Below are 25,823 nucleotides of genomic sequence, written 5' to 3'. Positions count from 1 at the left end.
GACTGGAAGGAGGAAAATGAGCAAACAAGGGTGAGAAGTTAGAGCAAGGAGACTCAGAATGATAAACAGAAGCAAACACGTCTCAGTAACAAAGAGGGGTTAGATTACAGCTACATCATCTGGGTTGGAGAGATGGTATCAAGGGTCAGAACCTGACCTCATATGTATGAGAACCTGAGCTCATATGCAGCCGCATAAAGGTGTGCCTGTAAGCCCAGCACTTTGGGAGGAGGAGACAGGAAGGTTATGGGGCTTGCTGGCTGCCAGTCTAACTCCAAGCTCAGTGAAGTCCTTGGCTCAAAGGAACAAAGTAGAGAGCAGTAGATCAGGACTTCCAAAGTCCACTTCCTGCCACATCATGCACATGGACACACACATTTGTTCAGGCATGTATATATCATATTCATGCACACGCACACACACTTATAAAAGATGCACTGTTCATTGGCTTAGCTTGTGTATTGTCCCCATTCTTACTAATAAATTGTTATCCTGCATCACGATCACCTCCACGGCTTTGCCTCACCTGAAAATGAGGTTTACAGACTCTGTTCCCATCTTACCAGGCCCTGCATGCTTCATGGGAAATAATCCATTGCTGTCAGAATATGTCAAGTAACTGAAACAAACTGTAAATCTAATGAGCTTTGTCAACTTTAATAGCAATATTTACATGCCTGGTTTCCTGTTGTTTTAAGTCCTGATGCATTTTCTCAAGAAAAAGCAAAGCTATCTGACTCTGTGAGCCTTACTTAAGTTACAGTGAAAGCAAAATGAGAAGATAATTGTCAATCCAAACTCCGAAGAGTAATTCTAAATTTCTCAAAGGCTATGCGTTCTCCTAAGGCCACCCTAAGGGTGTATGGTGAAGTACGGTAACTGAAAACAATATATTAAACTCTTGCCTTGCTTTGCGTTTTATTCTGGGGGTGATCTCAGGACTGTATGTATGCTAAGCATATTTTTTACCACTAAGCTACACCTCCAGCCCCAAGAACAATGCTTTCAATCAAACAGACATAGCATGACTTTTGGAAGTCACGATCAGTGTTGTGTTTTAATGAGATGAGGGTAAGAGAAAAAAAATGGATGCAATCTCGCGAGATCACTGAGATGGTTAGTTTAGATTATCTCGCGTGGTCTCAGTAGTGCGTTAATATGCATACGGAGGGTAGAGGCTGATATTTTGGGTGTTAAGGACAGTGATAAATCAATGAAATAAGGCAAACGTGTCTTTGACTAAGGCTGTTTTCAAACTCATGTCCCTGTCTTTGGCAGGAAAATTCCCGCATTGCAGTTCTTGAATCGGGGAGTTTAAGGATCCATAATGTGCAAAAGGAAGACGCAGGACAGTACCGATGTGTGGCAAAAAACAGCCTGGGCACAGCTTACTCCAAACTGGTGAAGCTAGAAGTTGAGGGTAAGAGGCAGCATTCCTCTATTACGGGCAGCTGGGGAGGCCGTGCTTTAGACTGAGAAAGCTGGGATGCAGGAAGCTGTGGTTCCTAACTCTGAGGGCAAGGCCATGAAAACAGAGAAGTCAGAAGAAAAATCCCTGCATAAAAGATCAGATTCTATCCATCGCCACCACTGCTGATGAGTTTGACCATTGCAGTGAACAGAATTCATGATAATGATAAAACAATATGGCACCATCTTAGTGTGTCTTTTTGGCTTAGGCAAACCTCTTATTTATAAATTTTGAGACAGTAATTTTATGTTTTAATGCACTTGGATTGATTTCTAGAGAACAGGAAGATGGAAAAGTATTTTTCAAATAATTGCTTTACCAAAAAGTGAGGAAAATAAGATAATGAATCAAACACATAAAACACGATCCTAATCCCGTGAATCACGTAGCGATTAATGCTTTGAACATAGTAATTGTTTGTGGATGTGTTTCTTTTCACTAATTAATTCAACAAATTGGTGGGAAAAAGATCTTTCCTGAGAAATCAGAATCCAAACAAATTTTAGTAATCTATTCCCTATTCATCTGGCTCTTTATCTAAAATTTTATCACATTTGGTTTAAAAATAGGAACTAGGATCCAGATGGGAGGGGAGGTGAGGAGAAACTGTAATCAAGAAGTATTATGTGAGGGAAAAAAAAAAAAAAACCTATCTCAACAAATGGGATGGGGAGGGGACCGTCAGCAGGCCTGGACTATGTGAGCACCTCAGGGGTGGAGTCCTTCCTAACGCTTCCTGTTCTGAGCCATGGAGTCAAAAGCTCTGACTTCTTTCCTCTGTAAAATCAGGTTTAAGGAACTAATAAGCAACTGATTATATCCAGCAGTCTAGCCTTGAATACACTTCACAGACGATGGCTATAGATTTCTCTGCTTTTATTTTCCTTCTCTGACTGATGAAATGTTGAGCTAGACCCACAAGCAGAAACAGTGATTAAATCAACAAAGACTTTTATGGATCCCAGATTTTTGAGCCACCTCATTCTGCTTCGGTCAAAATCTATCCTTTCCCGCAATTTCCTTTCTGACTCCGGTTTTTATTGAAGTTATTTTTATTTCCTGAGTTGCCCCATGTCCTCTCTCTCACAGCCTTAATGACCTCCTTTTCCATATCTGTCTCCAGCTGAGGCAGCATTTTTATGGTGTCATTACACCAACTGCTCATAAAATGTCCATTAGGAAATGGCAACTTTTATATATATATATATAATATAGACATAATATATATATATACATATATAGTGTATAATATATCTTAGATAGGAAGATGTTTTACAAATATATATCTTAGCATAGTTCTCGATATAGTTAGCATAAATGAATTCCTTCTAAATTATCAATTCTAGTTAAAGATTAGAGAACAATTGATATTTTTCCAATGAAACCTAAATTAACATACAACTGTGTTCAGAAGCCTTCTCAGACACCCTGAATTCTTGCCTAGACCCAGGGTTGGTCTGAATGCTCTCTAGAATGGTGTAGCATGAACGCTGTCCACAGCAATATTCCCTTGTCAACCTATCAAACTCGAGCTTCCCGTCTTCCCAGCTGTGGAAACAATTGCTTCAAATTGGCTCAGAGGAAGTTATCATCGATACTGATTCACTGGAACTGTGTTAGACAGTCCACTCTTTCCTGGCTCTGAGTTGTGAGTCAATGGGATAGGATGCCACTTCCATCTTCCTAATACTGGCAAGATCATGCTTGTTTGTCTTGAATCTTAACATATGCTTGAGGTTTCATAAAGATTCATCATGGCTGAGAGCTCATGCTAACACTTGAAGCTTCTCTAACAGTCGGTAAGAAAATCGTTTCAGCTCCTATGTCTGATCTGCTTCCTCTCCTTCTGACCAACATACCCCCAAAATGTGGCATATTTTTACTAGCACATAGTAAGCCCAACATAAATGATATCTCTCCTGTTTTTATTGCCATTAAGACGTAAAAAGCACAACAAATATGTTTTGGCGTGGGAAGATCCTAAAAGTTGAAGGCGATTTCCTTTCACACAAAGAGCTGGGCATGCGCACAAGTTACAGTTCAGACAGAACCTGCTCAAGGAAGAGTCAGTTCACCCTGCAACTCACAATGCATGGAAAAGTGATAGAAAAATGATTGGGAGATGCCTCAAAACACCTGCAAATGACTGCTGGTCCTGAAGAGGTGAGGGCCGAAGGCAAGGCTGGGCCATGTTCAGTTGGAGCTAAAAAATGTATGCATCCACCACTTAGTAGCTTCATATTAGTTATGGGATTGCTCTTTTGAAGCAGAATGCCATACTGCTATTTGAGGCTGTTTTATGTTAACTATGGATGGACATGTAACTAGTAGCCTCTAGCAAGAAAAACTATGCCATGCAATGCCACTGCACTGGGTTCAGTGCACTGAGTACATCTTAGCTGCCATCGAAAATATGAAAGAAATACCCTGTCTAGTGGGATGTAAAACTCTCTTTCTAAATTACCATCTTCGGGCTTCCAGGTCTAAAGCGACAGAACAAAGAGAGTTTACTTCTATTAGTTACCTTACCATTGCTAGGAGGAAACACCAGGACCAAAGCAGTTTATAAAAGAAAGCATTAATTTGGCTACAGTTTGAGCAGATTCGAGTTCACAACGGTGAAGCAGAGGCATGACAGCAGGAAGAGCAGAGAGTTCCCATGCGGATTCACAAACAGAAGGCAGAGGAGGCACACTGGGAACAAAATCTCAAAACCTAACCCTCAGTGACAAGTCTCCTCCAATAAGGCCAGTCCTCTGAATTCTTCCCAAACAGTTCTATGGACTAGGGACCACATATCCAAATGTACGAGCCTATGGGGACAGCCTCACTGAAGCCACCATATTGACCTTCTGTCAAAAGATACCACATGTGACATGCAGAATTCCTGATGAAACTCAAGCTGGTCCAGGATATATGTCTTTCAAAAGGGCTAGGACGGCTAGAATGTTAAAATGTACTATTGCTCTATTGTATCGTGTGCCTGTCACTCCGAGCACTTGTCAAAACAGGATGGTCCTATACTGTGCCGTTCTAGGGTCTCAAGGAACAGTGAGGGTGGCTAGTTTACAGCAGATGGCAGTATCGAAGAAACTGAGGCACACCGAATGCTGTCTCCTCTGTTAAGAGACAAGACGGTTCTCTATGGTGTTGTCTAGAGCAGCATCAGGATGGAAGTGAAAGAAGAATCCAGAATCCTGTAAATGCAGAAAGAGAGAAAAAATGGAGAGGGGGTACAAGCTTTTCAATGATCCTGGCATAAAGAGGTGAGGAGTCAAAACAGGGAGCAGCTAGAAAGAGTGACCGTGTTAAAATAGCCTAAGAAAGGAAATTTAACCACACAGAGGAGGGGACACTGTCAAAGGAACGTGGTACTGTGGCACACACAGGGACTGCATCCAGGGTACAGGTGGAACTACAAACTTTATACGACCACATGTCCTGTTTCTCCCGGGACAGCTCTGGGTCACACCTGTTGTCCTGGAATAATTATTAATAGAATCCCGCTTTTCCTTTCTGAAGTGTCTGGGCTTCCATGATACATTATACAGCTGCTCTCCTTAGGGAAGAACATTTTCTTCCTTGGAGGAAGAAGGGAAACGGGGTCATTTTCCCACATGAATCTGTTAATAAGCCAGGCATATTGAATTTAAGAAGGCTGTTCTCCTGGTCTCTGTTTCCTTTAGGGAGTAGGTTGTAGGTTACCCTCCGTAAGGCGGGCATGGGATGGGGGCAGGGGCAAGGAGGGTGGAAAGATTTTTAAAATAGCTGCAGGATGGGAATGATGACTCAGAAGGAAACAGGGGGTTATGGAGCGATGTTGAAAGAGCTGTGGGCTGTGTTCCTGCCGCCCCAGCTCATGGTCGCCTGGCTAGCTTATGCCCCAAAATAACGACACACAAACTGTATTCTTTTAAACGCTGTTTGGCCCATTAGCTCTAGCCCTTACTGGCTAATTCTCATATCCCGATCAACCCATCTCTAATAATCTGTGTAGCATCAGTCTTACCAGGAAAGATTCAGCATGTCAGACCTGGCAACTTGCTTCATCGCTTCTGGCTCTGACAGGAGCTGCCCTGCATCTGAGTTCACTTCCTCTTCCTCCCAGCATTCTATTCTGTTTACTCCACCCACCTAAAGGCTGGCCAATCAAATGGGCCAAGGCAGTTTCTTTATTAGCCAATGACCTTCCTCCATCAGAGCGACTTTAAAGTTTTAGCCGAGGACAGGATTATGAACAGGGAAGGAGGGGAGTCTTCTGCGTGGCCGAATCAAGCCTCACCCCAATGGTGTGAAGTTTGATCTACTCCACAGATACACATTCAGGAAAAGTATGTTTACATTATGTTTGAAGGCAAGGCATGAGTATTGGAATCCTGGCGGAAAGGAGAATAGGGCAAAATAAAATATTCCCTGAGACACTGAAGCCCTGAGTCCCAGAATCTTTATGCATGAAATTTATGTAGCTTAATATCCAAACACCGAATCAATGAGGGTTGAAACCCTGGCTTAAGTCTTACAGCTCCAGCAATAGGACAGATACGATAACATGAAAACCTTCTTACTACAAAGGTTAGAAATTCAGGATTAGCTACACGACTCACGGGGAAAAAATGTAAATATCCAGACACAACAAATTATTAGAAATTGAGCAACTTGGTTTGAAAGCTCCAGAGCAGCTTCCTTATTGTGCTGAAGCAATGGGTGAGGTACCCATCTCCATCTCCCAGCCTTAAGATCCACAGAGATGAGACCAGGTTTCAGGTCCAATTGAAATTAGAAGCAGAGACCCTTGCTTAAGGCTGAGAAGCACAGCGATACTAAGAGGTGCCAGGAAAATTCATGGGTGTGCACACACACACAAATTTGTATGTCTTTACCAGAATTATAACTATAAGGGAGTAAAAAAAGTCTTCTTAGAAACTAATATTAAACACTCAGAATACAGAGGTATGTTATTTAATTGTTACAGCAATGCAGTCTGGGGATTCCTGGAGAAAGAAATTAACATAAAGAGTAAGTGTGAAAAGTTTAACAAGAAAAAATACGGAAAATGGAAATATTGAAAATAGAAATATTAAAAATGAAAATGCCTTACACCAGAGACTCAATATTTTGATGGATGAAAACACAGTAATGACGCATTCACAGCGTGAATTGTAGCTGTGTGGGAAGGGACTCACCTGAGTGTGAGTTGGCACAATTAAAAGGGAATCAGTCAGCAGAACAACAACAGGGGAGATAAATAAATATGCTCAAAGCAGTCAAAGACACAAAAGGAGGAATAGAAAAAAAAATGTATGTTTCCAGTTTAAAATTCCAACCTGAGAAGACTCTTCTGACTCCTCATCCCCGCAGAGAAGCTGTGGGCAGTCACAGCCATGGCTGTTGGAGACAGGGAGACACCTTTCTTTTGGAGAGTGGTCATTCCTCCATGGGTGACCCCACACGCATGCAAATAAGGGCATCAGTGACTGGACCCCTGGTGAAATAAGAACATAAATTAGTAAGAAGATGATGTGAAGTTAGGAGTGGCGATGAACATGAGCAGGTTGTGTTCTATACATGTCTGAAACTTTCAAAGGATAAATTAAACAGTGTTTTAGGAAGATGAAAGGCAATTTTGAGTAGGGCAGTGGTGGCACACACCTTTAATCCTAGCACTCGGGGAGACTGAGTTTGAGGCCAGCCTGGTCTACGGGGTGAGTTCCAGGACAGCCAGAGCTACACAGCAAAACCTTGTCCTGAAAAACCAAAAAAAAGGGGGGAAAAAGAAGAAGAAAGGAAGAAAAGAAAAAAGGGAATTTTGAGAAAATGATTTTAATAAATGAGAAACTATAATGGAGGAGATTGAAATCTGATAGAAGAGTAATGACAGTAGACACAAAGAGGTCGTTTACTTATTTAAGAGAGCACTTAGAATTTAGATGCCAGTGTAACTAGATTTAAAATGATGGAAAAGATGAAATGGGTTTGGAGATAATGAAAACTATGATAACAGAAAATTTTTAAAAAGCACTCCAAGAACATGACTGGGAATGTATCAGAAGTAACAGAAAACTTAAACCCTGAAGTAGGCCATAAACATCAAGTCCTCATCAGTCAGCAGGGTCAGCTTTATCTAGACATATCATGATAAAACAACAATAACTAGTTGTTGCCCACATGTTGAAGAAAAGACAGTTTGCGTGTAAAGAATAACACACTGAGCAATCACTTTCAGTTTAGCTGATAATTTGGGATAGCTGTGTGGTGGGAAAAAAATCAACTGTTAAGATGTATACAGATTTGTCTTCCTAATTTAAATTTGGACAACTTATCTAAATAAAAGTTTATAAAAGTATGAGATGCTACAAAGCTGCATATAATTAAAAATAACTATAATGCATATCAATAAAAAGGACACTATAATAAAATTCTATCCAGCCATCTGAATAAATTTTTGTTGTTGTTGTTTGAGACAGAGTTTCTCTGTGTACCTTTGGAGCCTGCCCTGAAACTTGCTCTATAGTCCAGGCTGGCCTTGAACTCAGGGAGTTCTGCCTGTCTCTGCCTCCTGATGATGCTGGGATTAAAGGTATGCACCACCACCGACCAGTGTGAAATAGGTTTTTATGACCAAGAATATCTGTCATATATATTCTGAGTTTCATTTTCCCCATCTCTAAAATATAGATTAAACTATCACCGACATCTTAAATTGCCATGAGCATTGGTTGATACAGGTTAATACATAGTGAACAATACACAATTATTTGCAGGCTATATTATTTTTCTTCTTTAATAAGTACTTGCCCTGGAATTACCATATTCTTGAAAATATCAATTAATTACATATATAAGCCAAACATCATCCATCTCATGTTATAAAATACACGCTGGAGTAAAAGTGTATTAAAGCTAACAGCCTGCGTGTCCCTGAATAGAACTATATGAGAAGCTACTTGGATTATACAATTCAAATAGCTCTATGCTTTTTGAACCTTTGTAAAGAGATTTTAATACACATGTTCATGCCTTGAAAAGAGGGTATGTTCCAGATATTGTGCTACTATGCTAAGATATCATGAACCTTTCCATTCATCAACGTGATGTGTTGTTTTTGCAGACATGTTCCATGCTTTTCTAGAACAAGCTCAAGGATGGGGAAAGTTTAGTCAAAAGCCATTGACCTAGCCTAGAGATTGACTAGGGATTCACAGCACTTGCTTTCTGTTGAAGAATATTGGGGGTGAGGACCTGGGTGAGCAGAATAAGAAGCATGCCCTGGGAAGGAAATCAATCCACAAAGACATTTGCATGACATCTTCAGAGGGAGTGAGCAGAACTTTCTAGATAGAGTAGCTGAAGGGGGGTGGGTCACAGAACAGGTACCTGCCTGGATTCTCTGCGCATTTGGCTCTTTTTTTTTTTTTTTGGTTTTTTCGAGACAGGGTTTCTCTGTGGTTTTGGAGCCTGTCCTGGAACTAACTCTTGTAGACCGGGCTGGTCTCGAACTCACAGAGATCCGCCTGCCTCTGCCTCCCGAGTGCTGGGATTAAAGGCATGCGCCACCACCGCCCGGCTTTGGCTCATTTTCTTAGCGACAAGCAGAACCCTGAAATTTTTGTTAGCATTCTCCAGTGGTCTAGAGGCTCCAGCGTGAGCACTCGGTTTGGGCTCTGATCCTTAGGAGAGCTTTCCAGCTCCATTAGCTACTAACTTATGGCAAGAAGGCAAATATCAAACAAATGTAAGTTCCCATAAAAAAAAAAATGTGCAGGGCTCTTCTAGGTGAGACCTAAGGAGGCACATTGGTTAGATCTGGTCAGGGAGTTTCTGTTTTTTTCGAATTCCACGGTCATCTAAACTTCTGAAAAAGGCTGTTAGTCTCACGACTGTGGCCATCCTCCTACAGAAAGTTGACTGTTGTCTCTGAGGCCTCTGGGACAATGGATTTAGGATGGCAGGATAAAACCAGGGAAATCTACCTGACCTAGTCCATCAACCCCAAGATGCTCATTTTTATTTGACCGTATCTTGTTCACATTGTAGAATCATTGGTTTCTTACAATCAGGGATGGTTGTTTTTATTCCTTTGCTATTGGAATTGATCCTACAGATGCTAAAGGAAGACATACCTGGACTGTGGTTTTCAGCCTTTAGCTACGGTCATTCCTTAACTACCTCCAAATATGTGAACTAATATGCAGCTATCAGACAGAGATAAGCTAAGCATGCTAGCTTATAAAGCTGTCTTCTTTCAGACTAAAATTATCCTTCTCCTTGTCAACACTTATTTTAACTAATAAATACGGGTGCTTCCTGTAGAAGCAAGAATCCCACTTCCCCAGTAGAATAAAGCCATATAAAGTTCCTACTCCTCAAAAAATTGTTACCCATATGTTGTTTTTCTTAGTTTGAAATCAGAGACAATGACTTTCCAGTGCTGTAGAGAAGGAACATTTTCCCAAGGACAACTCTTGCCCATCTAATAGGCTCTTCATTTTACTTAGATACGATTCACACCCCAAGAGTGAGCTAAAGTGTTTCCTTGTATACCTGAAATTTTCCTCCTGAGCATCTCTAAAGCCAGGGGGAGGGGGCAGATACTTGGTGGGCCAGAAAGATGACAGTGGGAAGTACTGATGTGAATGGCAGAGCTGGCTTTCAAAGTCATGTGGTCACTGGGGAAAACTCACAGTACAAGACTGAATTTCTTCTCCCATTCTTTTTTTTTTTAAATGAGTGTGTGTGTGTGTATGTGTGTGTGCATATGCCTATGTATATGTGTATACATCCCAGGCTTGCAGGTAACAATAGAGTTGAAAAGAGGGTGTCAGATCCCCCAGAGCCGGAGTTAAAATCAATTGAGAGCTACTTGTCCTGGGTGCTAGGAACTGAATCCTGGTCCTCTGCAAGAGTAGCAAGTGCTCTTCACCCCTGAGCCATCTCTTCTGCCCCTTTGTCCCTGTTCTTAACCAGTGACACAAACCTCTTTAAAAATACATTTAATCAATAGTGATTAATTCTACAGAACCGAACCATTTTTAGTATGATGATGGATTTTTTTTGTCTTGTTTTTATGTTCATATGGGTCTTTGCTATAAGCCTTTTCATCATTAGGAACAAATACTACAATGCAAGCTTTTTAAAATTTTTGTTTTTGTTTTGTTTTTGTTTTTGTTTTCCTTTCTTTGTGCTCTTGACCTAACCATGAATTGCAGGATTTACTTATCTGGCACTGAGTATAGATCTTATTACATCATGTAGATATCACATCCATATGAGTCCTGTTTGATGAAGAAATACAAAATGAGTGGAGAGGTCTCAAGACCCAAATTAAAATAGATGGATGCTGTAATGTGCCAAGATCCCTGGTGACTGCGTTATCAGTTGTGACTTGGCTCGCTTCTGGCATTTTAGGCCGTGGAGAAATAAAGGTTGGACTGAAAGGAAGCTGGGGCTGCCTGAGAACTCCTGGAGATCTCGTGGTGTGAAGTGACTGGATAGTTATACAAAAGAGGCAAATGAAAGCCAGAGGGGGCTGGAAGTGGGCAAGAATGCGTACTGAATCCTTCTGTGTAGAGGGCTGCTGTATGCTTTTCTAATGTTTAGCATCTCCTGTTTCCACGAGGCTTTGAAAAGCAGCATCTTATCTCAACATGCATAGGAATGTTGGCAGCAGGGAGGGAAAGCGAGCAGTGTGGAAATTTTAAGTGGCTCCAGGACATGAATGTCTGTTGCTAGTCTAGACACCCAAGGGCCATCAACAGTTTTCCTGCAGTCTGAAAGGCTTTGCTTGCAGCTGGCTGAGTCTATTTAGAAACTTGCCTTCTCGAGAGTTCTTGCAAACAATAAAGTAGATCCTCCTAAACTAAATAAAAAAAGATGTCTGCTTGTCTATCTATCTATCTATCTATCTATCTATCTATCTATCTATCTACCTACCTACCTATCATCCACCCACCCACCCACCCATCCATTTACCATCCATCCATCCATCTACCCATCCATTTACCACCCACCTACCCACCCATCCATCCATCCACCCATCCATCCATCCATCCATCCATCCATCCATCCATCCATCCACCCATTCACTCATCCACCCACCCATTCACTCATTCACCCACCCATCCATCCATCCGTCCATCCATCCATCCGTCCATCCACCCATCATCTATCTATGTCATCAATCTACTTATCTACCAACACTCCAATCACTTGATCACCTATCATGTTTCTGAAGTTTATTTTAATAAATAAATATAATAATAAATAAATAAGTATAATAGCACTGTTTTCACAGTCTTAGACGTCAACCCGCCTCCTCTGTTGGAGATCAGATTATATTGTTGCATCTACGAGAGTGGAAGCAATTGTGTAATGTTTATACCACATTTGACTTGCTTTTTCCTTTGTTTATGCTACAGCTCTTAATATGACAAATGCCACAGAGAGAGGTATTTAACTCCACGTGTGCTGTGTCTCAGTGGTTGCAGTTTTAATAGATGTGCAGTGGTCCTGTTCCCAACATCAGCTCTTCTTGCTTGATGCCACTAACAGGCTTGCTTTTGCTTTCACGAGTATATCCTGCATTTTAAAATCAAACAAAAGAAAAAAGCTATCAGCCTCTGATATCCCTAGGGGTATCTTTGGCCAAACTAAATCTGCATGATTTGATAGGTGCATGCTTCAAGAAGAGTCTGCCCTTCTGATCTGGACATATGTGTAGTGTCCTAGACTTCTGTAAGGCTTTAGGTGAAGAATGCTACAATGGCCCTGTAGACGTGTTACTAAAGACTCCAAGAAATAGAAGGCACATTAATAATTATTATACTGAAAAAATAACCATGTAAGTCAGAGGGATGGTTAGACCCTTTGAATATAATCTGAAGAAAATAGGCTTGAAAGCAAGCAAATGGTTTGTGCAATGCTTTTTACTTATTATTTACAATGAAAATTAATTTTAAACAGAAATTAATGGTCTCTAGTTGGAGGAAGTTTTAATGAGACCTATCATTTTGATACACAGAAAGTGAAAATTCCTAGGCTGTGTATGTGTATTTCTGTGTATTAAAATGAAAACCCTTTATTTTATGTACCAACTTCCTCTTTGAGGCAGAAACAACACAATCCATCAATGGCAAAGAGATTTTTATCTAAAATGGAGACCATCTTTATTAAGTTTGAGTCTATTAAAATTGTAATCTTCACAACTAGAATGGCGGCCTTACGAAATAAGTTCAAATAAATAAGTTAATTTGTAGAGAGTGAAACTTGACACCAATGTTCACAATAGAATGTGGAGGTCCTGTTTTTCTGGTACATCTTCCACTACCCATTTGTGACTCCTTCTTGTATACAGAAGTAGTGTAGATTAGTCCTCTGGTTGGATCGCATACTAATTGGTTGGGCCTGGGTGTTAATCCTGGTTCTACTTATTAGTTACAAAAGTTTGAATAACTTATCTGGCCTTTGAAAGTCTATTTCTTCGTGTGTAGAAAAGGGAGGGAGATCCTGAGAGCAGAGTTCTTCAGAGGAACAGAGCACAGAGTGTGGCAGCTTCTTCAGAAATTCTAGTGGTGCTCAGAATTCTTGTCTGCTGTGAGCATTGTTATAAAGCGGGATGACTTCCATCCAGAGAAAGCTTCTGGCTACATTTCTCATGTTTCATAAACAGAATGTCAACATTCCCAAATGCTCGTCTGGGCTCCAAAGAACATAAATCCATCCTCAATCAGTATTGCCTTGCACCTGCATGCCTGCAGCTTGTTAGAGATTATAGCCTTGCTTTGGCCCCACTCTGACGAGTGGTATTGGAAAGCTCATTGAAGGAGGTGTCTGAAATAGGAATGGGTCTTTAGTAGCACAGCAGAAAGGAGCTATGTGGGGACAACCTTTTTGGAAAAAGAAGTATATATAAAATACCAATTCAGAAGCAATTTGTGTTTCCCAAACTTGTATCATTTTTTGTTCCCTATAAAAACAGATATTTGCCCCCAAAGTCTTGGTGGGAATGTTGATTATTTTTTTATCACTTACTTGTATCAATAGTTTACCCACAAGTGGTAACACATAAATGTCATAATTTTTAGACATTATATTTGTTTAGTGCTTACTGTATTTGATGTAATGACATAGCTTAGAAAGATATTACAAAAAAGATGCGTATCAGTCAGCTTTTTGCTGTTGTGACAAAATGCTCAAGGTGACAGCTTAAAGGAGAGGCTTGTTTTGACTAGAAGTTTCAGAGGATTTTTGTGAATGGTCTCTTAGCCTTGTGCCTTGCGTCTAGGGCAGCACAATACATCATGTAGGGAGTGTGTAATGGGGGCCTGAAAGCAAAGACTGGGCACCACATCTTCTTCAAGGGTGTGTCCCAGTGACCGATTCTTTCCGTCAACTTCTGCCTCCTGAAAGTTCACCGCTTCCTAATGGCATCACAGACTGGTGGACTTCCTAGCACAGAGGTCATAAGCAAGCTCTAACCTGCACCATGTGGCTTCCTGTCTGGAATCTTTCCAAAGGGAGTGATAGTCATGGGAACTTAAGAGATTCGGAAAGCTGGGACCCGGTGGATCTTTGACTGATGCAGGGCCATTTGTTGTGTGGCTCACACTTCAATGAGAGAGGAAAAGAAGATGGACGGGGTGGGGAATGTAGATCTATCATGCACACAGGGAGCCTGACTCTGAACCATACTCAGAGAGTAGTAAGAAGGGAGAGTTTGGGGCAGCGTCTATTAGTGGTGCCACAGGAGACACTATACCCTGTGACTCCCATCAAGCTCTCAGATTCTTTTTGATTCCATTCTGCATCAAACATATTTTTTAAATGATGACGTGAATGTGGTAATTTACAGTTTGGAGGCAGGTGGCCCTACTGGACACTCGGAATCCCACCTAAAAAGTCACAGATATTACCAGTCCAAGCCCTTTAGTAAGCCAGAGCACTATGGTGGTATTTTAGACCAAGGTGGTTAAGGCTGCCAGGCTCCAATTTCTTTTTCGAGCTAAAAGTTCTGGTTGAAAAAATTAAAGAAAATAATTGATTTTCTGAACTTCAATCAACAAGAAAACTTGATGGTTGATCTAAACTTTTGTTTATGCTCGCCACGGCTGTACAAGATTAGGAAAAGTTGGATGAATGACACATGGAATTGTCTATGTATGCAAAGCTTTTGTAAACTGACAATTATGTCAGTTGTAGAAGGTTTAGAATGGCAGCCGGTGAAGGATTTCCTGTAATTAGCCAGTTTAGCATCTCTTCTCACCAAAGCTGAGGGTGATTTTTCTTTTAAAAAGTGCATTGCAGCTGAAACCCGAGTCTTTATTAGCCAGTGGTTAAAGTGAGATATTTCCAGGACCAACTTGATAAAAGGAAAATCCTTTTTCATCATGGTACTATCCACCTGAGCAAAAAGCAAGTGAACTTCATTAGGCTCTGCTCAACTCAACTCGGTAAATATCTCTTTCTCGTGCTTCTTCATCACCAATCCCTACTTATGAGCTAGGAAAATGTTATTGTCATAAGGGCCACAGAAATGTCCTCGATGCCAGCTACAACAGAGTTGTTCTCACGAGGTGGGTAGCTCTTCCTCTGGGGACTCGGTGTAGAGAGTCATAGTGAGGTCGGTGCTTTGGTTCCACTTTCTCCAGGGATGGAGCCACAGCGGGGACTGCCTCATGCATGCTCCTACCCTGCTTCAAAAGAGACAGAAAGTAATACCAGGTTTCTCTTTCTTTTCTTTACTCCCAAGAGTCAAAAAGAGAATACAGTTGTTGTTTCTTGAAGGTTTGCTATTCTTTCCAGATTTTCTTTTAATAATTGAAAAACAAAAGCAGAATCTGTTGAGAAACAGAGTTCAACCCCCTTTTGTTCAATTAATGAAAAATAAATAAAATGCTAGTAAGAACATCCCTTGGGCTGTTGATAGCATTTGTCTACCAAGAGACATCTCCGTTTCAATGATTCTTAGAAAGCACAATTCTAGAAGAGATTGAAACTCCCTACGGAGATTAATATTCATGGTTCAGCATCAATATCTATAGAATGAATTTGTCTTTCCACAAAGCAGTCCCTCTCTTAGATAGCTTAGTTTAGAAATGAAGTTGGTACAGAACAGCCTTCATGTGTCAGAAGATTATGATAGATAGATAGATAGATAGATAGATAGATAGATAGATAGATAGATACATAGATAGATAGATACATAGATACATAGATACATAGATACATAGATAGAGATAGATTATTGATGATAGACAGGCAGATAGTTAATAATAAATAGATGATTGATGATAGATATAAATAGATGATAATAGATAAATAAATAAGCAAATAGAAGATAGAAAGACAGACAGAAAGATAGATAGGTAAATAGAGATAGATGATAGATAGATAGATAGATATAAATTTTGCTTCAAACTTTGCCACTCATACTTTGTAGCTGTATCTTCCATCAGTGCTTTATTATTATTTATTATTCTTATTGAATTATTATTATTAAAATTTCTGTGAAAATTTTATCTTTCTTTTTTGGTTTTGTTTTTTTTTTTTCAAGACAGGGTTTCTTTGTAGCTTTGGAGTCATTCCTGGAACTAGCTCTTGTAGACCAGGCTGGCCTTGAATTCACACTCCCAGAGATCTGCCTGCCTCTGCCTCCTGAGTGCTGGGATTAAAGGTGTGCGCCATCATCACTGCCTGACCGAAAATTTAATCTTTAAATTTCAATATTTTATGAATTTATTCTTTTACAAATCTGTCATGTTCATGCTCTATTTTGGTCACCTCACTCATCCCAGCACTCTCATCCCCCGCCCCCCTCCACACACTTCCTCTTCCCTCCATTAAGTTCTGATCTCTATTTTATATCTTTAAAAATAGTTTTGGAAAACTTGCGCATGTGTTCAATGTTTCTTGGTCATATATATCCCACTCCCCTCAGGCTTCCTCATCAGCCCACAAGTATCTCCCATCTTTTCATGACTCTTTTAATTTTCACAATTCTGAGTTGAGAGTCAGTCATTCCATTTTCTTATTCTGGATGAAAAAAAAAACTGAAATTTGTAAAGTCTAGCAAGAACCAGATCAAAGAAACCAGTGAGCTGTAAAATTAAGATTAAAATTCAGATCACCACTGGGGTGGTTCCCAGGGTATCATATATAAATGCAAGAAGACTATTTTAGTGAGGAGTGTGGTTTCCTAGTTTCTGAGTTTGTCCTTAGCAAAGTCTCCGGAGTTGGGTGGAGCTGTGGTACCAGAGTCCGGATTCCTTCCCTAAGGCACTAACTGAAGAGCAAACTACAAACATGTAAGAAGCAGCACCGAAAGAGAGGATATTTTAAAAGGCAGATAAAATCCCACTGTTTTACATGAGTCGGATAATTTTGATTTCTCCTAGATAAGTACTTTAGAAGTTTTCTTGATCTTCATCTTCAATACAATGACCACGCGAAGTCTCACTAGGTAACAGAATGGCCCAGAACTCTGTTTGGAAGGTGCATAGAGACCAGGGGAACTTGACTTTGCAACCTGCTATTTTGAGAAGCTGCTTTGTAGCATTTATAATCTTTCTATTTTAGTTTTATGGTCCATAAATTTATACTGTGGTAGAAAAGTAAATTGCCCTTGGACAAGACTAGAAGACACAGGTTTCTTTTCTCCTTCATTCACATTTTTTTTTCAAAAAAAATTGTGTCTTTCCCTTTTAAAGGTTGACCTAGCCATTTAAGATAGGTCCTTTAGCCCTTGGAGGGCTAACTCTTAACAGACTTCTGTTAGCATCATTTGATAGTGGTCTCTCCTAACTCCACCAGTTTGAGCTTTACATGTTTTGAAATTATTATTTTATTGAATGGATGTACATTATTGTTCTAAATCCCCTTTATAAGCTGCGTTTTCAACCTTTGGGCAATGTTGCTCTTTCTCCCTATGATTATTTTTATCATAAATTGTTATATTTATATCTGATATTAATTTGGTTGACACATTTTGACTTGAGGTTTTCCCATTGCTTTGTAGGTTTTGATTGCTTCATTTCTAATCTTCCTGTTATGAAGTAAGCAGAAGATAGCTTGATTTGTGAAAATAATTCAGTCCAAGAGAATTAGTTGTTTTCAGTATAGAAGTTTAGTCATTTATACTTTATTTGAAAGCTTATTTCTAATATTTGTTAGAGTTAGTTAGTTAACCAATTAATTAACTTACAAGGCCTTTTTAGATACCTCAGCCTGATATTGAACTTGTAATTTTTTTGCCTCACCCTCAGGATTCTATTTATCTTTATCATGTGTTTTATTAATTTTGACATTTCTTTTGTCTGCCTCCTTTTTATCCCAATCCCTTTTCCTGCTGAACTTATTTCCCCCTCTTTCTCTCCCACTCCACGCAGCTTGCTGACACTGACAATAGAGTCATCACGCTCTACTTTGGTGATGACTCGGATTGGACATTTTTAACACAGAGAGGGTGCTTAACAGTTTAACAACTACGGACTAGCATCTCTAGTCTTTGCACGCAGGGCAGACATCCAACTCTTTAGCTAATATTTCTTAATCTCAAAAAGTAAGTAGCTTTGCAGGCCATAGTTAATATTCCTGCTACAAAGAGACACCGGATCCTAGACCCACACTCTTTCTTCTTCTTTATATGTTCAATTTCTCATCTCTTAAACATATTCTTCATTAGTTCCTTCCATGGTAATCTCTTTGCCTTTTTTTTTAAAAAAAGAATTTTAAAAACGTATTTTACATATATAGGTGTTTTACCTGCATGTCTGTCCATGTACCACGTGCTTTCCTGGTATCTGAAGAGTCCAGAGAGGGCACCAGATCCCCTGGAAATGAAATTACTGCTGTGAGCTCCCATGTGGGTACTGGGAATTGAACCCAGATCCTTTGTAGGAGCAGCCAGTGCTCTGAATCACTGAGTCATCTCTCCAACCCCTGTATGTCATCTTCTTTTACATGGAATCATTCTTGTTTTACCCTCAGACTGTACATGAGCTCTGAAATAGCAGTTGGCAGACATTTTTCCTTCAGTGTTATCTCAGGACTTCCCATAATAAATGATGGGCTGTTCTTGGTCATTTTTGTTCTTCTGTTGGTGAGCCACCTCTGTTTGTGGTAGCTTTGGCATTTTTTTTTCTCTTGACAATCAGTGCTTCTATCTTAGCTTGTAATAGTGCCTGGGTCAGTTATCTGTTAGCGTGTAATAATTCGCAGACAAACTTGATGGCTAAACTACGGACAACGCCATCGCCATGTGTCAGGAGTTATTGAGTGGTTTTGCTGGGGCACTCTGATAGATTTACAGTTGAAATGCTTACTAATTCTCACTGTTGTGAAAGCTCTCTGCCCCTTTTCTCTTTTCAATCTTTCATGTTCTTTTAATGTCATGAGCCTCAAATCTCTTCTACCAACTCCCCTGATCTTTCACGGTTTCCTCTCCTTATCTGTATGCACTGAGAGCTTCATGATTTCTTAAGGATCAACTTCCTTTTCACTGATTCTTCAACTGGCCTTGTCAAAGTCCAAATTCATTATATGTTTCCTATGTACATGAATTTTAGCTATTCTATTTTTCTTTGAAAGGTTTTCGATTCTGTTTTAATTCCTGGCTTTTGTATTGCTTTCTTCAGCGTCATTAATTTGTGTTTGAACTTGGCCTTTTCCTTCACCACTGCCCATTCTTTTTTTTTTTTTTTTTTTTTTTTTTTTTTTTTTTTTGTTTTTCGAGACAGGGTTTCTCTGTGGCTTTGGAGCCTGTCCTGGAACTAGCTCTTGTAGACCAGGCTGGCCTCGAACTCACAAAGATCCGCCTGCCTCTGCCTCCCGAGTACTGGGATTAAAGGCGTGCGCCACCACCGCCCGGCTGCCCATTCTTTTTAATGCTATGGTTTATTTGATAAGATTTGTGCTTTTTATAATGCTGTGTTTTCTTCCAGAGTGATTCATCACCTAGTTCCTTTGTGCATGTTTGAATTTATATGTGTGTGTATTAATGCCAAAGCATATAGGACATTTGTGGATATTTGCATATATGCATAGAAAGGAGTTTTCATAGGCTAAGTAGGACAGTGAAACTCCCAGGCCAACCTTTAGGATTGTTCTTTGGAAAACAACAAGTTTCAGAAACTTCAGCTGGTTCTTTTTAGCTGCAGTGTGTATCTGATGGGGAACATCCTTTCACAGTTTGTCAGACTTAATGTGACCCAAAGATGGACCTCTGTTTAGCTTCTGGTAATGTCTGTGATATAAGCAGGTACTCTTCCTAGGCATAGTGGAACACAGCTAAGGTCCCAGCTCAGGAAGGGTAGACAGGGACTTCAAGCATAGACACACAGTGAGACCTTGTCCCAAAACCAAACAATAAAAATGCAACAAAAGCAAAACAGAGACTCTAGTTTCCAAGTGTCCAGTACAAAAGAAACAAATACTTATTCTGTGCTCTACCTGGTTCTTTTCTGAATGCCCTAAAAGCCAATCTCTTCATCCAGATTCAAGGTTCATTTGACAGACCACTTCTAAAAGTTTTATAATGTAATTGTCTTCCATTTATAAAAATTGTAAGTAGCCTCTAGCCTGGACTCTTAAAGTCAGAAAATAAAACGAAATGCCACCGACTTCCTTGGTGAAGGCAGGGGAGTTCAAACAGAGTCAAATCGAATAGTTTTACACTCATTTCCCTTTAAGGGAACTGGGTGTGAAGTGTGGAATGGAGATGCCATGATGACACCAGGCTAGAGAGGACTGGCTCCATGTCCGAACCTGCATACGGATGTTAGATTTCTGGTATTGCCGTGCCAGTAGATCTCTGAGTCTTAGGGGTTTTTTTGTTTGTTTGTTTGTTTTTTCATGTAAAATATCCCCAGTCACATCAGTAATGCTCAATCACAGAGGTGCGGGCAGGAGCCCAGTGAGGTGTCTGGCGTGTGTGGGAATATCTACCACCTATAAAGGACAATACAGGGCTGTTCCCATCAGAAGCAGTGCTCACCAACAACATCACTGTTTCGTCCATATACACACATACTGCAACTGGCTTATCTGTAGTTAATTCCAAAAAGGTCTAAATAGATTTAAACAAGCAAGTCTTTGGGAAAGGAAATTACAGTTCTGTGTGCATGTTTGCCTGTGATATGGTCATAGTAAACAGTTTAGAACAACTGATTTGTTTTTTATTTTCCCTTGGCTACAGTTTCTAAAAGTATACAAAAATCTCAATTTCTATCCAATTTAGAGGGGGTTTTTTTTTTTTTGGTTGTTTTCGTTTTATTTTGTTTTGTTTTCTGTTTTGTTTTGATTTTGCTTTTTTGCATTTTCTCCCAGAGCAACCTTGGCTGTTCTGTTCCCAGAATGCTTTGTTCTGCTCTACTCCCTGAGCTGCCTCTGGGGGTTAAATGAGCTGCAGCTCTTTGCTGGTGGTAGGCTTTGGTTCTGCAGAAACCCCCTAATCCCCTGTTTACCACAACACGAGTCTATTGCCATAGAAATGATAGCTGAGATCCCACAGTCCACACAACTGACTTCACAGCAGGGCCTGGTAAGACGAGACGCCAAGCCAACAGAGGAGCAGAATTCACTAGAATAGAAGGGACTCTGTTGCCTTGAAAGAAAGGGGGGATTGTCCTGGTCTACATTCAAACAAAAATGCATGAGTGAGCTACATCTTTGGGTATGCTGTAGTTTACTTTCTGTATAATACTGCCTGACTACCAGTAGTAATTTGGAATCTTATGCCATGGGATAGCTTGCTTGCAAGAAAAAAAAAAATAGTCAGCACTTTCCCTACTTTCCCTTCATGGCATTTGCTTCTTATTGAAATAAGAAACAAGTAGATTCTAATGAACCGTGCACAGTTGGTGCACTGCCATCTAAGATCTCCCTTCTCATGACGCATTGTTCTGTTTGTGTTTGTTGTGTGTGTCCGTTTTGTCCTCTTCCTATTAACAGAAGACAGTGAGCCCGAGCAGGACACTAAAGGTATTTCCTCCCTTCCTTCTGCCTTGCTGCTTCTTTTTACATGCTCAGTGTATTTAGGTTGCTTGTTTTCCTGAATTTAAGTACTATTATTCTGTCAAGAAATGACAGCTGACCTGTGGGAATAAAGCCATAGCCTTAAAGAGGCACCTGCAGGGCTTCTTCCCTCTAGACTTGGGTTATTGACCAATTGCATTTCTTAGGGGAGCATTCCAGATTCTAAAATCACAACGTAAAATTAAATGAAAATAACAGACAAGAGAATTAACCCACACAGGTCAGAACAGAAATTTCTTTTGGGGGAGGGGGGCATATGTTAAAATTTTGGAAAACTGTTAAAACTTCAAGGTGGTAACATAAGTGTTTGGTTATCAACATTTCAATTTGATGAGGAGTTTAATACATTTTCCCTAGGTAAATAAAAATAGTTTCATTTAATTGATGTAGAAATGGATATTCTATGAAATATATTCAGGGAGAAAAAGCAGCTGGAAATGAAATTTGTCTTGGAAAACCCTAAAGTTCAGCAAGTCTCCCATCATGAAAAATACTCTGTCTCCCAGAAAGGTGATGGCTCATGCTCTTCTCACCGAAACTTGGATAATCTGAGGATAAAAACCACAAGTCCCAGGTCACACAGCTTGGTTCTAGGACTCCATCGTAAGCTGCTATTATTTGAAATGATGTGCCCTCATTTCATAGACACAAATATAACAGATTAGGTACCCTTTGCCCCAGGTGCTCGGGGTCAAAAGTGTTTCAGGTTTCCGAGTTTTTCAGACTAGGAATGTTTGCTCAGCCTAGGGCAGCGAGGCATCCTGAATATGGAGATCTGAAGTTGAACTAGCGTGCTTTCAAAACGGAAACTTGTTGAGAGTCATGTTAACCCTCCAAAGATTTTGGATTTTAGAATTTCAGATTAGGGACTCTGTATTAGTTACTGGTCCCATTGCCACGACAAGATAACTGACAGAAGCAGCCTTCAGAAGAACAGGTTTCGTTTGCCTCAAGATCCAGGAGATGCAAACCTTCTTGGCAGGGAAGGCATGGCGGCTCTGTAACCGCGAGAAAGTGTGAGAGATGACAGCCCCTGGCATCACAGGGGATCAGGAAGCAGAGAGCTTGGACCAGTACCACAAAATGCATACAGTCTTCAAGGTCTGCCCCCCAGTGACTCATTTGTGCTACATGTCCTAAAGAATCCAGACCCTGGGACAGAGAGATGGCTCAGTGGTTCAGAGCGTGTACTGCGTTTACAGAGAACCCAAGTTTCAATCCTATTGAGAGGCTCACAGCTGCCTCTAGCTCCAGCTCCAGGGTCCGGACATCCCTTTCTGGACTCCTCAGTCACCTGCACTCATAGGTGCACATACCATACACATGCCTATGTGTGTATGCATGATTAAAATAAAAAGAAACATCTTCAAAAAAGAAGAATCCCAAACCTTCCAAAGCAGCATTAGCAGTCGCAAAGTGTTCAATCACGTGAACATGTAGATGTTTTTTAGATTGAAACTAAGAGATGCCCAATCTGTATTTGGAATGTTTGTTTTCCTCTTTCTAGATACTAGGTTGTTTGCAACACAAATCAAGTAAAAGTGTTGCAAAATGGTGCAATGGGTCAGTTTTCAGTCTCTCTGTTCCCTTTACTCCCGCCAGCCATGGGCTGTTTGAAACCTTAAGCCAAAACAAGCAAGCAAGCAAGCAAACAAACAAAACACTCTTCAAGGAAGGGTAGGAAATAATACAGAAGAGAAAGAGGAGGGGAAAATAAAATTCACAAGCTCTCATTGTATCCTTTGAAATAACACTCAGAAACAGCCCAAACTTGGGACAAGCTCTTGATCTGCCCTCTCCCCAAGGAGGGGGCAACACTCTAATCACAAGAGCAGCTGTCGTTTCTCGACCTGGTCTCCTGGTCCCTGAATTTTCCATGGCATTACAAGAATAATTTCAGACTGTGTGATCGCCTGACCTCCTGACGACATACCACCCTTTAAAATGACAACCTCAGGGCTGATTATGAATCTGGAAGGAATTTGAAGAATGGTGATGGCAGGTGCTCTGGGTGGGGACAGAGGAGTATAACTGTGCTCGCCATGACAATTTCACATTGCTGGCGCCTTAAGCACAATTTTTGATGTCAGATTTCCAGCCTTCAGAGAGGTCCCCAAATCTGCCCAAGAAATATAAAGGTCAAAATGTGTGAAAATATTTCATAAGAGAAAACCCTGTGGTTAAACGCTGCCCCTGTCTGGTTTTCATGCCTGGTGAAAAAGACCATCCTTGTCCATGGGACCATGAGTGTGAAAGAGAGAATAGTGAGTCAGACAGTGATAACTAAGATGATCACTAACAAGAGAAGTGGTATCATATCAGAATAGTTATAAGTTTTCCCCAAATTATTAAATAATTTCAAACTTCTATTCATCAGTTTACTTGTTTATATAACAAAGCATATTTTCTTACATGAAAATAAATTACAAAATAAAGACATTTGATGTGCATTTCATTGGCTAAGAAACAGATCTCGTGGTGCTTTGGAATGATGGCCTAGAATGCGTTCCAGCTTGTGGCTGCTCTACTAATGCAATGGGATTTGCTATCGGACTATACCCAAGTTCATTACTGCAGGGGATGAAGCTCGTCTGACACTGATTGTTGATTGCAGCTGCTAGGATTCTTGTCAATGGTCGTTAAATGGTTGGAATTTCTCTCAGTCCCCCTTCACCTTTCACATTTAGAACAGGAAACAAATACAGATGGGTGGAAACGCACGAGCATCATTGCTGATAGAGCTGGGTAGTCTCCAGCAAGCGGACTAACATAACTTCTGTGTTTCATTCTCACCTTCCCAGCCTTTCACATGTCACATCTTAAGGTTTGGGTAGAGAAGTCCTGACCTGTTAAACTTTCAACCACATAGCAAGCTCTTCCCCTTCCTTTAGGTAGGACAGCCAAGACAATGGCGGTCCAGCAGGGTTGAAACACACATACCGTAGATAACTTCATTTGCCTGATCATCAGAAAAGTCACTCACTTGCTCACTCCTTCGCTCCCTTTCTCGCTCACTCACTCCTTCATTTACTCGCTCACTCACTGGATCATTTAATAAATATTGATTTCTTACCCTGTTCCAGGGCACATCTGGAGATAGATATAGAGCAACACATATGTAAGTCAGCCCGTAGTAATGAACAAAGCAAAGTCAGACCTTGCTATTTTTCCATCTCAGGAGGAGGGACCATCAAAATACAGATAAGTAAAGGGACTCACAGGTGTCAAGGGGTGCTAAGTATTATGATGAAACAAAGTGAGGGAGAATTAAGGACAGTATAATAACAAGACGTCTCAATTCAAACCAAAAGCCATGAATGGTGTTTAGAACATCCTTTGGGAGTAGAGGAAAAGTCAAAGGAAGGGTTGAATATGTCTGTCAATATTGTAAAGGGAGGGCTGAGTCTGACTTCTTGGAGAGAACCCAAGAGTGTGGGATGGACCAGCTTCACTGTAATCTCCAGTCTTCTTCTCTGAATACACTGCACTTAATGATGAAGCCCACTTGGAAAGAATGACTATTTATTATATTAGCAGTTTTATATTCATGGAGCTACCTGTGTGGCCAATAGTACCCATCATGTGTGCCCAGACAAAGCCCCTAGAAGGTTCATCATAAGGCAATAGAAGGGAATCAATTAAGTGCAACATCACAATGAACCGTGCAAGAAGAGCTGACTGATTCATTCACTTTCTCGCTTTCTGCCTAGCTTTGCTGTGCAATATAGATCATCAGGGTTTTGCCATGAGCCTAAATGACAAGCCACGGGATGCAATAGCAGCTCAAGGAAAAAGAAAAGCTGGGAATCAGAACACAATAAACCCACCCCGGCTAGTCAATTTCTAAGAAGAATTCAAAGTTCCCAAATTAAAACATTCGCTTCTATAAATCAAAGCAGGAGAAAGAATCTAGATTTCCTATTTCTCCATTTTGTTTTATTGTTCTACTCTCCGTCCAAAAGGTCCTCCGTCCAAATCCAAGGGCATGGTCAATCATTAGGATGCTTTTCTAATATGAATGATATCGTGGATCCAGCTCCTAGGCTCTCGAGTATGTTACTGTTTCCAAGGCTCAGAGGCGGGACCCCATGTGGTACTGATTACAGTGACTCAACTCACAGATTGTAGTGTCAGTCCCTGTGTGCACTGTCTCAGTCACATGTCACACATGGGCTGAGATGTGTGGCATGGCCTAGGTCTCATCATCATCATCAGAAAACAATAAGAGTGCATGGAAGCCCCCCACTAGGATGCCTCTCAGCCTAGGTTTGGCTGACAAAAGCACACAGCCTGTGAACTTGGATTAAGTTGGGAAAACAAGAATTCG

General features: G+C 40.5%; 1 protein-coding gene across 6 annotated transcripts in view; it reads left to right on the top strand.

Annotated features, from left to right (window-relative positions):
• The window catches only part of Musk (muscle associated receptor tyrosine kinase), a 72,064-nt gene that overhangs the window by 10,570 nt on the left and 35,671 nt on the right, over positions 1–25,823 (top strand). For 3 of the 6 annotated variants that reach the window (XM_057790782.1, XM_057790779.1, XM_057790778.1), the window contains exons 5-6: positions 1,279–1,420; positions 21,413–21,442. In XM_057790782.1, the coding sequence (XP_057646765.1) occupies positions 1,279–1,420; positions 21,413–21,442 (172 nt within the window). The remainder of the gene's footprint in view (positions 1–1,278; positions 1,421–21,412; positions 21,443–25,823) is intronic. The other 3 variants (XM_057790783.1, XM_057790781.1, XM_057790780.1) reach the window with 1 other exon arrangement.

The sequence above is a fragment of the Chionomys nivalis genome, chromosome 16, assembly GCF_950005125.1.
Source record: "Chionomys nivalis chromosome 16, mChiNiv1.1, whole genome shotgun sequence".
NCBI classification, from domain to species: domain Eukaryota; kingdom Metazoa; phylum Chordata; class Mammalia; order Rodentia; family Cricetidae; genus Chionomys; species Chionomys nivalis.
Note: the sequence above shows the minus strand (reverse complement) of the source record. Positions and strands in the feature narration are given on the sequence as shown.